This window comes from Chiloscyllium punctatum, chromosome 4 (genome assembly GCF_047496795.1).
Source record: "Chiloscyllium punctatum isolate Juve2018m chromosome 4, sChiPun1.3, whole genome shotgun sequence".
Classification (NCBI taxonomy): domain Eukaryota; kingdom Metazoa; phylum Chordata; class Chondrichthyes; order Orectolobiformes; family Hemiscylliidae; genus Chiloscyllium; species Chiloscyllium punctatum.
In genome coordinates, this window is record NC_092742.1 from 73,812,635 (window position 1) to 73,828,022 (window position 15,388).

General features: G+C 39.5%; 1 protein-coding gene across 8 annotated transcripts in view; it reads right to left on the reverse strand.

Moving 5' to 3' along the window:
* Positions 1–15,388, reverse strand: part of dph6 (diphthamine biosynthesis 6) — a 321,719-nt gene that overhangs the window by 182,038 nt on the left and 124,293 nt on the right. For all 8 annotated transcript variants that reach the window (XR_011960472.1, XM_072569025.1, XM_072569024.1 and 5 more), the window contains exons 7-8: positions 6,441–6,535; positions 3,696–3,789 (exon numbers count right to left, since the gene is read on the reverse strand). Coding sequence is in view for 7 of the 8 variants with exons in the window: in XM_072569025.1 (XP_072425126.1) it covers positions 3,696–3,789; positions 6,441–6,535 (189 nt within the window). In the remaining variant the exon portion in view is untranslated. The remainder of the gene's footprint in view (positions 1–3,695; positions 3,790–6,440; positions 6,536–15,388) is intronic.

Sequence of the window (15,388 nt, forward strand, 5' to 3'; positions counted from 1 at the left end):
CAATCGGGCAGCGCACTGGAACTAAATTTCTTTTTATTAATAAAATATGCATTTGATAATATTCCTTGATATGTTTCAGAGGTACCCTGATGAAGATTTATTAATACAGCTGAAAATAGATTTCTGCCAAAAATAAGCACTTTAAATCAGAGTGCCTGGTCCATCATATGTGAGTAACCCAATTTTAAATAACTGAAAATGACTAAAAACTATTCAGAATCATTTGCTAGTTTGATCAGTGTGCACTCGACAGATCTTCAGTAAATTAAAATAAAGCTCTTAAAATGTGCCTATTAGTGACCTTTCATTTAAATATTCCCCAGCTGAATTTTATGAGCCTCCTTGCAGGTCTGCCAATGGGACAATTAGTTAAAACTCACCATGGTGATTAATCTGAAATGGAGCTGTGGCCAGCTTTGTAATGGGGCAATTGCTTTTATATAACTAGCATAAAAGTTTGCAAAATTCCGACTTGCACTGGATGTAATTTGGAACTACAGACAATCATGAAGCTAAGTATGAACATGAGGTGGATAAAGAAGTAAAGATTTTGTTGTCTGGGTTAGATGAAGGAGCATGAGAGGAGGGTTGCATGGAGTGGAAACAATATGACAGGCTAATTGGACCAAAGGGCCTTTTCTATGCTCTAAATTCAATGTAACAATGCAGGATAAACTCCTTCATTAGACAATACTACACAGTTTCACCCAAAAATATGAGAAGCTGAAAACAGGCAAAAGTAAAAATGTTTTTGGGGGACACTATTGTGGCTGACAAATCTACTTTGACATAATTTTCAACATATTATGCTATTAAAAACAAATTAGTTAGATGTTTAAAAATGGCACGGAAGGATTACTAGATAGACATAAACAGGCTCTCTTTAGGTATATAGAGTTCTTACCTAAGGAGTGGTCTTAATGAGGACTTAAAAAATAAATGTCCTGAGCTTTCCAGTCACTCAGTTGGGAAAGGCAAAGTACAATTGAATTCCATCGTTCAAAAGGTGACAGAATCAATTCTTCTTAAGTAAACTATTTTCATTCATGGGATATGGGTTTTGCTGATACAACTAACATCAATTACTTTTTATTAAATGTCCTCAAAATGGTGACGTTGATTACCCAGCCTTCTGAAACACTGCAGTTGATGTCTAGGAGGTGCTCCCACAGAGCAGTTCAGGAGTTGCAGGAATTTGAATCAACAAGTGAAGAATGTTGGTGTGGTTTCAGAATGATGAGTGACTTGAAAGGGAACTTGAGGGGGTAATACTCCTATAAGCACTTCTCTTCTGGGTCTTGGAACCCCCAAGCTTAGAAGGGATTTCAAAATAGTCCAGGCAAGCTACTGCAGTAAAGCATCCAAATGGTATACATTCCTGCCAACCGTCCCTGTAATATTTCATTACATCATGTGTACCTCTGATGTCCATGTGCGATAATGGAAGTGGAAACCACTTATTGGCATACCGATCCTCCTGCATGGAGCTTCCCAGCACTGGCATTACCATGCAGCTCAGAGGTAACATTGACTGCTGCTACTGTGTGATAGGAATGGCTAGATCGAATAATTAAAATTGTGGATCTGGTGCCAATCAAAAGGATTGCTTTTCCTGGTTTGTATCAAGCTTGAATGTTGTTGGAACTGCATTCATTGAGGCAAATAGGAAATTAGATTAGATTAGATTCTCTACAATGTGGAAACAGGCCCTTCGGCCCAACAAGTCCACACTGCCCCTCTGAAGAGCAATCCACCCAGACCCATTCCCCTACATTCACCCCTGACTAATGCACCTAACACTATGGATAATTTAGCGTGGCCAATTCACCTAACCTGCACATCTTTGGACTGTGGGAGGAAACCAGAGCACCCGGAGAAAACCCACGTAGACACGGGGAGAATGTGCAAACTCCAAACAGACAGGTGGGAATTGAACCCAGGAACCTGGTGACATGAGGCAGCGTAGCTAACCACTGAGCCACCGTGCTGCCCCTAAAGGTTATATTTACACAGCCTCCACATGTCTGCGCAACAGTACATTACACAACAGCAGTTTGAGATCTCATCACTCCTGACCTGTGCCTTGTAGAAGTTGGACAGGCTTTGGGGAGTCAGGTGTTGATACACTTGCCACAGAATTTCTAGCCTGAAACCTGCTCTTGTAATCACAGTAGTTGGTTCAGTTCAGCCCCTGATCAGTGGTCACCAATGATGGCGCTGTCATCAAGTGTCAAGGATAGATGATTAGACTTTTGCTTGAACACAATTAGAAATTGGCACTTGTGTACCATAAACATTGTTCGCCAGTCAATAGGCAAGTCTGAAAGTTTTCCAGATTCTTTTTGTATCCAGGTGCAGTCTGCTTCAGTATATGGACAGCTTCAATGGAACTGAGCTCTGTGTAATCAACAAACACTCCAACTTCTGACCTTATGATGGAAGGAAGGCTAGTCATGAACCACTTATATAAGCTTAGGACTACTCAGAATTTCTCCGGGTGCTCCAGTTTCCTCCCACAGTCCAAAGATGTGCAGGTCAGGTGAATTGGCCATGCTAAATTGTCCATTGTGTTAGGTGCATTAGTCAGGGGTGAATGTAGGGGAATGGGTCTGGGTGGATTGCTCTTCAGAGGGGCAGTGTGGACTTGTTGGGCCGAAGGGCCTGTTTCCACACTGTAGAGAATCTAATCTAATGAACTCTTACTGAAAGTTTCTAGAGTAGAAGTGATTGGCTCCAACAACCAAAACCTTGATGCTCATCATGATATCTATCTGTGTGCAGTTTCTGTCCTGATTCTGAATTTTACTCAGGTTTGCTGGGACGCAGTCACTCAGATGCTGCCTTGATTACAAGAACAGTCACTCTCATGTCATCTCTGGAATTCATCCCCTTTATTCATGCTAGAACCAAGGAGTAAATAAGATCTGGAGCTAAGGTGTTCAAGCAAAACTCAAATTGAGCATCACTGAGCAGGATGTTGGTGTAACTGACACTTAATAGCACTGATGGTGACAGTTTTCCTCACTTTGATGATGATTCAGAATAGAAGCAGTAACTGGCTGGAATGGATTTGTTCTTTTTTTTAAGCGGACATGGCTAATTTTCCACTTTCTCGGTAAATACCAATTTTGTAGCTATACTGGAACAATTTGGGTAGTGGAGCAGTTTGTCCCAAGTCTTTAGCACCCGAGACAATAGATTGTCAGGACCTATGGCTTCATGGGCCTTAGTGTTCTCAGCTGTTTCTTGATATTATATTGAATGAGTCAAATTTGCTTAAGCCAGACTTCTGTGATAATGAGAACCTCAGGAGGAGGCAGATTAGGAATTTAAGCTCATCCAAGTGTGAGCAATTGGAAAATTGTATTCTACAGTGCAATGTTAAATATTTATTTATGATATAAACAAGCAACATCTGTGATAACTTAATAACCACCACTCTGTGCATCACTGAGTTCCTTCATTCAAGTAAGAATTGAATGTTTGTTTCGTTATCATACTTAGCCGCTACTTCTGAACAAAACCAGAATTTCTGTATTCAATCAAAATAATGTGAACTTCATCAAACTTAGCACTATTTCCGAAAGAAAACTTCTAAAATTACTCAAAATACATCAAACACTCTCTTAACTACATGATATTTCAGTGTAGATAATGAAGCCTTCATCCAATGAAATAACATAACAGTAACTCACATTGGGTTTATCCACCAGATGCAACTTTAATAATCTGAGGTAGCCCACAGGTGCAAATGCATCAGCAGAATGTACAACTATTTCTGAGGAATCACTGGAAAAATAATAGGTATAATTGTAGAACACATCAGTAAAATCACCAGAACAAAACATATTGACAACTCCAACTGTGCAGCATGCATTATTACTGGCAAATACTGAATGGCTTGTTTCATGTTGGATAAACTGTCCAAAATACTAAGATCATTCTGAATCCATTGAGTTTTAACTCTGGTTTCAGAACTACATAAATTCTGCTACAGTAAGATTAAATCCTACATATTGTACAATTGTCCTGTTCACATTTACCGTTATAAGTTTTTGTTTGGTACAAAGAAATTATTTCTGCCAACTGAACAAAAACAAGATGGACAGGAAACTTGTATCGAGTTTCTCCATCAAGCCAAATTTAGAGAAAGGAGCATTTTCAAAAATGTCGATATATAGCAGGGAAATAGGTTCAATTTAGCAATTTTTGAAAAAATTAGTTTAAGAGATTGTGAACTTTGTTTATGACTTCTATCCAGTTCCAGATTCTGCATTCTTTATCCTGTTGAAAGGCACAGCTTAAAAATCACAAGGCTTTATTTTTACTTGGTTCCTTTTAAATTTGCTTTTTTCCAGCTTTGGTGCTCTTTCTCTCTCCCTGTTATACATATTTATTACTGCTGGATAGTTTGCCTTTTTCAGTGTCCTAGATTTGAAAGGCTATGCTTCCTTTTGGAATCTCATCTCATCTGAACTATGTCTTATCAGTTTCCATTTCGTAAGTAGATCTGCCTGCAACACGTTCTACAAAGAGATCACTGAAACAAACATATTTCAGAAATTTCTCCCCCTCCTTTCCCTTTGTTCTACATTATACTAATTGATTCAGATAACAAATGTTTCCCAGTATTACCACTTTTTATTTCTTGCAGGTCTCTACAATTCTCCTGTAAATTTGCCCCACTAGCTCTCTCTCACAGTATCTAAAGTACACTCCATCGTTCAATGTATGATCTTACATGTTATTGTTTCTCAACTTTGACCAAATGGAGGGTGTCCTAGTCCCCTGAAAGAAATGCTCTTCCCATTTCAACAATGTATTTACTAATCAGTATTGCCAGCCCCCCCCACATTTTCCCCGAAACCATTCTATCCTCGAATATTAAGCATACACTCCTACTTTAATCCACATTTCCTTAGTGCTAATATATCATGATCCCACATCTGTTGCCATTTGTAGCTCAGTCACCTGATTCATAGCACTCTTTTATTGTGTCTTTGTAGTTCTTGTAGTCGTTCCTATTCCCTTTCTAATACTGAATGATATTCCTTCTCTGGTACTGCCCGACACTCATGCCTTTATGCACATTATCTCTTTTTACCTTCGCTATCTTGCTACCAGCTCTTATCAATGTAATTTAATCCTCCCAATTTCACTTGCAAACGTCTCCACAGAAATGTTGGCCACAGCCCATCAAAGCTGCAATCAGAATGCCCACTGTCCTTGAACTGATGTCACAAGAATCTAAAGCCTGCCTTCCTGTAATTTATCTCAAGCTATACATTGATCCTCTTTACTTTTGTGTCTCTACTCTCATTGATGCATCCCACTGGAAGTAATCCAGGAATTGCTACTTACATGATGTTTATCTTAACTTCTCTCCTCGCTGCTGAAAATCTGACCCATTTGGATCTAAACGCCATCTCTTGCATGCTGTTGATAGGGACACTGACTTTGGGCTTACTCTCTTCCGGTTGCAGAATATTCTACACCCTTTCTGTGATACCCTTTTGCTCTGGTACTACAACGCAACATGTGGCAGAATTTTATTGGGCAGAGGTGAGCTCTCTCATGAGCTATAAAGTTGGGAGTAACCCAGCCTTGCTCATAACTGAGTACACTGACCAATTTTACACCCACCAGGCAATCAATCAATGATGGCCCATTTACAAAATTCCCATTAAGATGATAGACTAGATGTGATTCAAAATTCTTTCCTAAGTTTTAAAACAATTTTGTATGAAATCACAATCAAAGTTTGTTACAACTGAGTTAATCACTGCTTCTCCGGGCCTCCTCATTTAAAAAACGGGTATCATTACATTAGGAGCCATTCAGAGAAAATTCACTTGAATCATTCTTGGATGAATGGCATAGCTTATGAAGAAAGGTTGAACTGCTTGGACTTGTACCCATCAGAGTTTAGAATAATGAGTGGTGATTTCATTAAAATATGTAAGACCCTGAGGGGGACTATTCATGGTGGATGCCAAGAGAATATTCCTCCTTGTGGGGAGACACCTTAGATGTCAAAGGATCCGTAAATTGTGGAGTTCTCTCCTCCAGCGAGCAATGGGAACTGGGTAATTGAAAATACTCAAGACTGATCAAAAAAAGAGTCAACAGTTATGGCAGCCAACAGGTATATGAAGTTGTGGTTACAATCAGATCAGTTTATGATCTCATTGACTGTCAGAGCAGGCTGAAGGGGATGAATAACCTCCCACTGCTCCGAGTTATTGCATTGTACTCAACTTGACCAATCAAAACAATCCTGGCAGAGAAAAACAAATGATATTTATAATTAAATGCAAAAGAAATCTTATTAAACAGAAGGTCAGTCAACCAGTATTTTTCTCCCCGGTAACAATTTGCCTTTGTGCAAAAATGCATGGATGTAGTGAAACAGAATATTCTAATGAGGAAACACCACTCACATAACTATCTTCTTCTTGAATAAGGGACAATCCAGTGTAAAGGTTTCATACTCTCCACCTTCTCCACATACATGTACTCCATACTTCTGAGAAATCTGAAATAACAAAACCATATATTTGCGAATAAACATTTCTCGTAATAAAAATCAGTGACAAGATATTACTCATATTATGCTGTTTCCTGATGAAACAGTTTTGTTACTGTTGCCCTTAGTGATACATGTTCAAAAGTGGAACTATTTTAATTTTGATGATCAGCATGTTTTTTTTCAATATACAGCCTAGAGGTTCTTTTTTTAAATAGAAGAAACAAGATCAATGGCATCACAGAACAGTAATACACTTTCCCCTGCATGCAGTCTTCAAAACACTAATTATGAATATTTTAAAGAATAAGACTTCAACATTAAACATTTCTTTGTTATCAAAATTCTCTATCATCTAGTCAAATCCTCTCATAAAGTATGACAGCACAGAATGTACAGCCACTGGGTTAAGTTGGATAGAAATGTGAAAAGATGCGTTGGCTGTAACATGCATTCCAGCTGAGCTGGGTTTCAACTTAAAATCAATCAGACTACTGAAGTAGTCTAGAATTACAGGAAAACCATAAACAGTAGGGGACTTGTTCTTATGGTCTTGCCATCAAAGGGCAAATATTTTCCATTTACTGTTATAAACAGGCCAAGTGGAAGATGTCTTTGAAGACACCTTCTTCCAGCAAATCCTAGATTTTCTGATTCAAGCTATCAATATGAAGGAGAAGAGTTGATTATTGGAAAGACAACCTTCCCTCCTTTGGAGAGGAACTGAGGTAATTCAGGACGGATGATAGGTGAAGATCTAGTTCAAAATAAGCTTCATTTACAGGTCTGGTCCTGTAAGTCAATGCAACAGGTGATATTTGGTTTTCATATCGTGTTAACATATTAGTCCATTAGGCCTAACACATATTTACATCCTAAATCATGCATCAGTGTCTTATGCATCACAAAATTTCTTGCTCCTTTGTCATCATCAATCAGTATGTCCACATGCACATTAGGAAAAGGAGAAAGTGAGAACTGCAGATGCTGGAGATCAGAGCTGAAAATGTATTGCTGGAAAAGCGCAGCAGGTCAGGCAGCATCCAAGGAGCAGGAGCCATTCCTGTAGAAGAGCTCATGCCCGAAACGTCGATTCTCCCGCTCCTTGGATGCCGCCTGACCTGCTGCGCTTTTCCAGCAACACATTTTCAGCACATTAGGAAAAGACCAACCAAGATGGAAAATGTCATATATTCCCTAAAAAGTTATTTTAATTGTTGTGGTTCTGTTCACCGAGCTGGGAATTTGTGTTGCAGACGTTTCGTCCACTGTCTAGGTGACATTCTCAGTGCTTGGGAGCCTCCTGTGAAGCGCTTCTGTGATCTTTCCTCCGGCATTTATAGTGATTTGTAACTGCCGCTTCCGGTTGTCAGTTCCAGCTGTCCGCTGCAGTGGCCAGTATATTGGGTCCAGGTCGATGTGCTTATTGATTGAATCTGTGGATGAGTGCTATGCCTCTAGGAATTCCCTGGCTGTTCTCTGTTTGGCTTGTCCTATAATAGTAGTGCTGTCCCAGTCGAATTCATGTTGCTTGTCATCTGAGTGTGTGGCTACTAAGGATAGCTGGTCGTGGCGTTTCGTGGCTAGTTCGTGGCCAACTAGCCTCAAAACGACACGACCAGCTATCCTTAGTAGTCACACACTCAGATGACAAGCAACATGAATTGGACTGGGACAACACTACTATTATAGGACAAGCCAAACAGAGAACAGCCAGGGAATTCCTAGAGGCATGGCACTCATCCACAGATTCAATCAATAAGCACATCGATCTGGACCCAATATACCAACCACTGCAGCGGACAGCTAGAACTGACGACTGGAAGCGGCAGATTCAAACCACTACAAATGCCGGAGGAAAGATCACAGAAGCGCTTCACAGGAGGCTCCCAAGCACTGAGGATGTCACCTAGACGGGGGACAAAACGTCTGCAACACAAATTCCCAGCTCGGCGAACAGAACCACAATAACGAGAACCCGAGCTACAAATCTTCTCACAAACTTTGAGTTATTTTAATTGTTTTAATGCAATGGGATACAGCACAGCTATGATGATACTCATTTGACAAATCAAGCCTATTATTGACTCTCCTTAATCAACATTGATTGCCTGGTTGGACAAATGAGACCCTGAACCAGGTTCTTGTAATCCTTAAGAGGTTATGTCACTTTTTCAGACAAAGTATCTAGAAAGGCTTTTAAGTGCTATCGTGACTTGATTAACGAATAACTTCAGCCAACAACACACTGATTTATCTAGCAAGCTTTTGCAAAATTTTCCCACTTGACTTGCAAACATTCTAACCAAGACTGCATCAACCCTTAATTATGCTATTCCATTTGAGCTATGGTACCATACAGGAAAATAACTGTAATTCCCAATTCCCTTGGAGAAATCACTCTTCATCTGAAGATAACCAAATACCACATCCCACCACCCATCTCACCTTCTGTTTAAGAAAATGAATAAACGATGCAAGAGAGATTGAGTTTGCTGATAGGTTTTCTCTATAACTCTCACTTTTATCATGTGTCTAGTCATCCTGTGGAAGCTCTACTATAACTGCCAAGGTTTATGGCTCCCAATTTATCTATACAATTTGTTAATGGCCTAGGTCAATACTAAAAACAATCATCTGTAACACTGGGGAATGAGAGTACAATTCAATCTGCAGTTTTTTTTCTCTTAGAAAATCAGTGAAGTAGTAGCACCTTTTTAGGAATATAACAGGGTTGCACCTTTACTGTTTCTTTTATCAGAGAACACTAAGGCACTATCATCATAAAGGTGTCCTACTTCTTCTGCAATAATCAATAGCAAAGATTGCAGCAACTTACATTATTTAAGTTCAGAGCAATATAACATCTCAAAGTGTTTCAAAATCAGGAATAAGACTCCAACAGGAGTCAGAAGGACTAAGGATAGTAGCTCAAGGAGAGGTTGAAAAGGGTGATTTCAAAGTGGAGATGCAGCAATGTGGAACAGTGTAAGAAGAAACTTCCAAAGCACAGAGCCAGAAATATTGGAAGGTCTATCAATCATGGTGGGGCTGAGAAGGCATGGAATGCAGACAATTGGAAAGCAAAGGATGTAAGGATAGAGCTCTTGAGGCACAGTGGTAGTTCCCTTCTTCTGGAGTAACAGGCGCTGCTCTTGAGGCATCTCCAGGTCAATTAAAAAGACATCAATAACAAAGAGACTGACCCCTGCAGGAAATTGCACACATTGAACACTGCATGGGCAAAACTTAAAAAACTTGATGGGCTAAAGGAATCTTTAAAATAATGCAGTAGTCAAGGTGGAAAACTGAAAAGTTAAAAATTACTTACAATTCAGATTGAGCACTGCCATCATGGTAAATGGACATTAAGTATGGCTATAGAAATGGAAATCAAAGTAAACGGCCTCTAAAGAAATATTAACCAGAGGTCGCAGATCTAGGGACTTTGCAAATACAGTAATTAGAACTATAACATTGGACAGGTTATAAACCTAAGCAGATCTGATCTAGAGGGGATAGAATGTTTGGAAGATCCTTCCTAAGCACCTCAATAAAGATGGAAATAATTTGTTTATCCTGTAAAGAGTGGAATCATTGAGTGAAAACATCCTCAATTATAGCCCCAGAACAAGAGAAAGTCTTTTAGCACTGCACCATAAGGCAGCAGAACTGACCTGCTATTACTGCAAAATAAGTAAGAAAATATATACTAACATTGCAATGACATGGCATCAGAAATAATGTTGTCAGGAAGACTCAATTTTAAAGATGTGCCAAATAGAATACGGAATTGGACACTTTGGAGTAAACAATTTCCGAGATATAGAAAAGCTTTGAAATTAAATCCAAAAATCAGAAACTAAACAACCAAATACACTTCTGTATACAATTGGGAAAATAGCTGATGATATTACAGCACTTTAAGGGATAAAAGAAGCAACCGATACTTTTGACAAGATACTGACAGCTGATAATTCCTTCAACTTCAGAACTAATAAAATTCTTGGAAAATCAAAGCACAATGGAACAGTTGAACAGGAATGTGTAGATGATTTCATTCATAATTTCTAACGATTAATGGGGAAATGTGACTATGGTGACTTCAAGGCAAAATTCGTAAGAGACAGAAATTTTGTAGGAATTGCGAATGAGTCTTTCTCAGATTTATTATAACCTAAAGAATTCGCTAGGAAAAAAACCTTTCAGATGATGACTAAAACAGAAATCCAGAAGAAACACAACTCATCTTAAGAGAAGATCAAACTTAGCAAAGGAGATCAAAAGATTCCGTTCAATTCTTAAGGTGAAAAACCATGAACATCACGTATGAGAAATCCAGTATGATATCAGAGACGAAAAGTCCGTGTGAACACCAGGAAGTAAAGAAACCCCAAAGGCACAGATAATGTCAAACTGTTAAAAATCAATGCTGGATCTGTTACATGATAGGTCACTTTCACAAAATGTGTAGAATTAGGACACAAAATAGGTGAGAAACCAAATGGTGAGGAAGGCACAAAGTCGACAGAGGGATCTGGTCAGGTTAAGTGAGTGGTCAAACATCTGGCAAAGGAATATAATGTGGGAAATGTTAGGTCAGGCACTTCAGCAGGAAGAACAGAGAAGTTGAATATTATTTAAATGGAGAAAGATTTCAGAAGGCAGCAGCACAAAGGGATTTAGGGCTCCTCATGCATAAATTGCAATCCTGGAGCAGAAGCCTGCATGGGGGAAGTGAGTCTTGGAGAAAACTTACCTTGGAGCAATTGACAACCAGTGTGGGGTGGACTTGAGTCTTGGAGCAGAGCAGGGACAGTTATTGGGACTACTAGTGCAGACAGTCAGACCATGTGTGGATGCCTGTGCTGAGGTACTGCAATGCAATGTTTATTTGACTGCAATGTCTATCCTTTTAACTTTTCATGTTTCTAACTTATACTATGAATCACTGTAAAGCAATGTAATAATCTTTCTTTTTTATTCCTCTTTTTGTACCTAAGATTTATAGTTAGGTACTTTGCATCTAAGATGGCACCATAAGAGGCAACACTGCAAACCTTTCACTGTACCCCTGTACTTCTATATTTGAGTACATGTGACAATAAAGGATATTCTATTGTATTCTAAGTTAACATCCAAATTCAGAAGGAAATAGAGAAGGTAAATGGAATGTTAGCTTTTAGTTCAAAAGAAATGCAGTATAACCAAAGAGAAATCTTGCTAAAACTATACAAGGCACTAGTTAGATCCTACTTCGAACTGGTTTGTTACTGTGAACAGTTTTGGTCCCCTTATCTAAGAAAGGATGAACTGACAGTCCACAGCATGTTCACTTAGCTGATCTCAGGAGAACAGGATTTTTCTTATGAGAAGAGGTTGATTGGGTTGGGCCTCTACTCAATGGAACTCAGAAGAATGAGAGGAGACCTGATTCAAACATATAAGATTCTTCAGGGGCTTGACATAGTGGAGGTGAGGAGAGTTGTTTCTCCTTATGGGAGAATCCAGGACTAGAGGGCAAAATGTCAGAATAAGAGGTCGCCAATTTAGGACAGAAGTGAGGAGGAATTTATTCTCTCAGTGGGTTGTGAATCTCTGGAATTCTTTATTGTAGCGAGCTGTTAAGAATGGGCCATTAAGAATATTCAAGACTGAGATAGACAGATTTTCAATCAGTAAGGGAAGCAGGGGTAGGGGAAAAAGAAAGTAAGGCAGAATTTAGGATGATCAGATATGCCATGATGTCACAGAGTAGACTTGAAGGACCAAATGGCCTATACCTGCGCTTACATCTTGTGGTTTTTGGACACAAATTCAGGAAAGCAAGAAATTAAATTGCAACCCACACAAAAAGAGATAAAATTCATAGAACAGTGTAAAAAAGAAGTGTTCCCAGGGAAATGGATGATTCAGAACATACATTTTGGGAAGATGATTTTTATGTCAATGACCATCTTACATTGGATACTGCAATCAGTGTCACTTTCTGATCAGATTTTGAGCCAAGGATAAGAAAACCCTATATTTAGCCAACAGTAAAGCAACAACAGGTCCAAGAAGCATAGCCCCAAGGGACTCTCTAAAAGAACTGCTAAACAGTAGAAAACCTATACAGATTTTACAACCAGCAATTCTCATTTGAGTAGGAAATCGTGTCTTGACCTCAATCTTCTTCACACAGTGGAAGCAGTTAAACTATATAAAGTTAAGGAAAAGCTGACAGAAGATTTCAAAACACTGCTTAGACCAAATCAAAATCAAGAGTGCATTGAGATTTGTGCAGTTGGCATAATAAACATGCCTGATGAAGGGCTTATGCCTAAAACATCAACTCTCTGTCTCCTCAGATGCTGCCTGACATGCTGTGCTTTTCCAGCGCCACACTTTTCACCTCTCATCACCAGCATCTGCAGTCCTCGCTTCCTCAATAAATTTGGTGCAAACTGCCAACAAGATGGAAACCTATGATTATACTGGATTGGCATGAATGTATTCCACTACCAACAAGACTGAAGACTGCTCAGATTCCACGAGCGAGAAAAGTTTACAAGAGAAAACAAACAAATAATAGCATGGCCAATGAACTGCATACTCCATTGGAACCAATTGAAAAAAACGTTATCATAACTTGAGTGCAATGCAGCTTGGTGAACAAATAACCATGACTGATTCAAGTCTGATGACATGCTGAGGTAACCCAGCAGATACAAATTTAAGCAGAACATTTGAATTCTTTAGCTTCTCAAGAACAAAGTCTGCAGCAATTGTGACAGACATCAATCCTCAAATAGGAGAACTGAGGAAGAGAATTTAATTTGGAGGAACTTAGGTCTCTTGGGTTTCCTTCAAAGATAACATCTTCCCGCCTGAGAGAAGTAATTTCTTCCTTGTTTTATTTTGATTCCTTGGGCATCAGTTCTCCTTTCTCAGTGGTGGTGTCCATGAACTCATATGAACCACATCTTCCATCTGTGTCATCAGATTTTTATTCTTGATCAATATATAGATTTGTTCAGAAGCATTTTAAACTTTTACTTCAACGATTGATTGGTTTGTACTCTCTCATTCACTCTCAATGTTATTGGTGCAACAACATACAATACAATGTACTGCCATGACTTTGCAAAAAACGATTAGCAAGTTCACAAAGCTATTTGTAGCTACATCCATTCTTCCTTCACAAAGGGTCATTATGAAATGTTGGAATAATTCAGAAGAATAATCATCTCGGTGCACTTTTCACAGATAATCTGCTGATTCTAAATCACCCAGCAAAGTGCTAATCTCTGCAGAAATTGATCATCCTCCTGTAATGCTGTTTCTATTGTTTATTTTTCTGCATGACTGAGACTGGTAAATGTAATTCCAATGTTCCAGGACATAGACTGAGATACAGCAGACACTAATCATAAAAATATCTTTGTTGGAAATATTATTTTTGTGGAAACAGCAATTTTTTGATTTTTCCATTCGGAAAGCATCTAAAGTCCCTAACTTTTGTCAGAACTTTTTTAAAATGCAGTTATACAAATACATGTGAAAGAAACCCAATGATCAGTGCAGGGAAAAAATCTGAGGGAGTGTACGTCTTTAAGAGTAATCTAGAATTTCTGGAATTGCACATAAACCATACGACCCCACGTAGCAGTTGCAGTCACAGTTGCAGTTCATGTCCCATTTCTTCTGGACAGATATTGCTTGTTTTAGAGACAATTCTGATGCAGTGAACTAGATTTTATTTTTCTTAAAACTTGAAAATTTCTAATTACTCTAAAATCAGGGAGGAGAGGTAACAAATTTATAGACGTTAGGATTTACGTATTGAGAAGATAAAATACTTGCAATAACTAAGGAGACTATGAAAGGCAAATTAGCTAAATTTTTTTCTTAATTCAGTCACCTTTTTCCTGATAACTTGCAAAGGGGCGGCACGGTGGCACAGTGGTTAGCACTGCTGCCTCAAAGCGCCAGAGACCCCGGTTCAATTCCAGCCTTGGGCGACTGACTGTGTGGAGTTTGCACGTTCTCCCCGTGTCTGCGTGGGTTTCCTCCAGGTGCTCTGGTTTCCTCCCACAGTCCAAAGATGTGCAAGTCAGGTGAATTGGCCATGCTAAATTGCCCGTAGTGTTAGGTAAGGGGTAAATGTAGGGGTAGGGGTATGGGTGGGTTGCGCTTCGGCGGGTTGGTGTGGACTTGTTGGGCCAAAGGGCCTGTTTCCACACTGTAATCTAATCTAATCTAATCTAAAAGAGGAGGTTTTAATGTTTTGATCTTAAGACCAAACCAAAACGGTGCACGGGCCAAGTCTAAACGGAGATTTGTTTAAGACATTATAAAGTCAAAACTCCACCATGCGCACGAGAGAGAGAGAGAGAGAGAGAGTTGCTGTGATGGTGTTCCTCCAGTCAGAGATCTTGTCTGTCCAGTTCCTCCAGTCACAGGTTCCCTCCCTCCCTCCCAATCTGACAGCTCCTCAAAAGACAGCACCACTGAGTGGAGCAGCAGCCATAGTGAGAGGGAGGGATCATATGACCAGAGAAGCCATTAAGGACCCGAAGGAAAGTTGATGGAGCGGACCAAGGGAAGTTTTCACTCAGCCTGCTGGAATGAAGTGAATGCACATTGAGGCTGGGCCTGAATTTCGGCCAAGAGAAAGAAGGGACTGAGAACAAGAGCTGAGACAGGAAGCAACCTTACAGGTGGAGGAGCCCAGTCCTGAGTCAAGAGGAACCCTTCCATCTTGATGTAGCTTCAGTTATTCACCACTATCCTGGCTAGATTCCTGGTCTGCCCCATGGTGGTGGCGGTTGTGTTTGGGGAACGCATTGATTCCTTACTCTTGTCGCTAAGGGGCTGGGA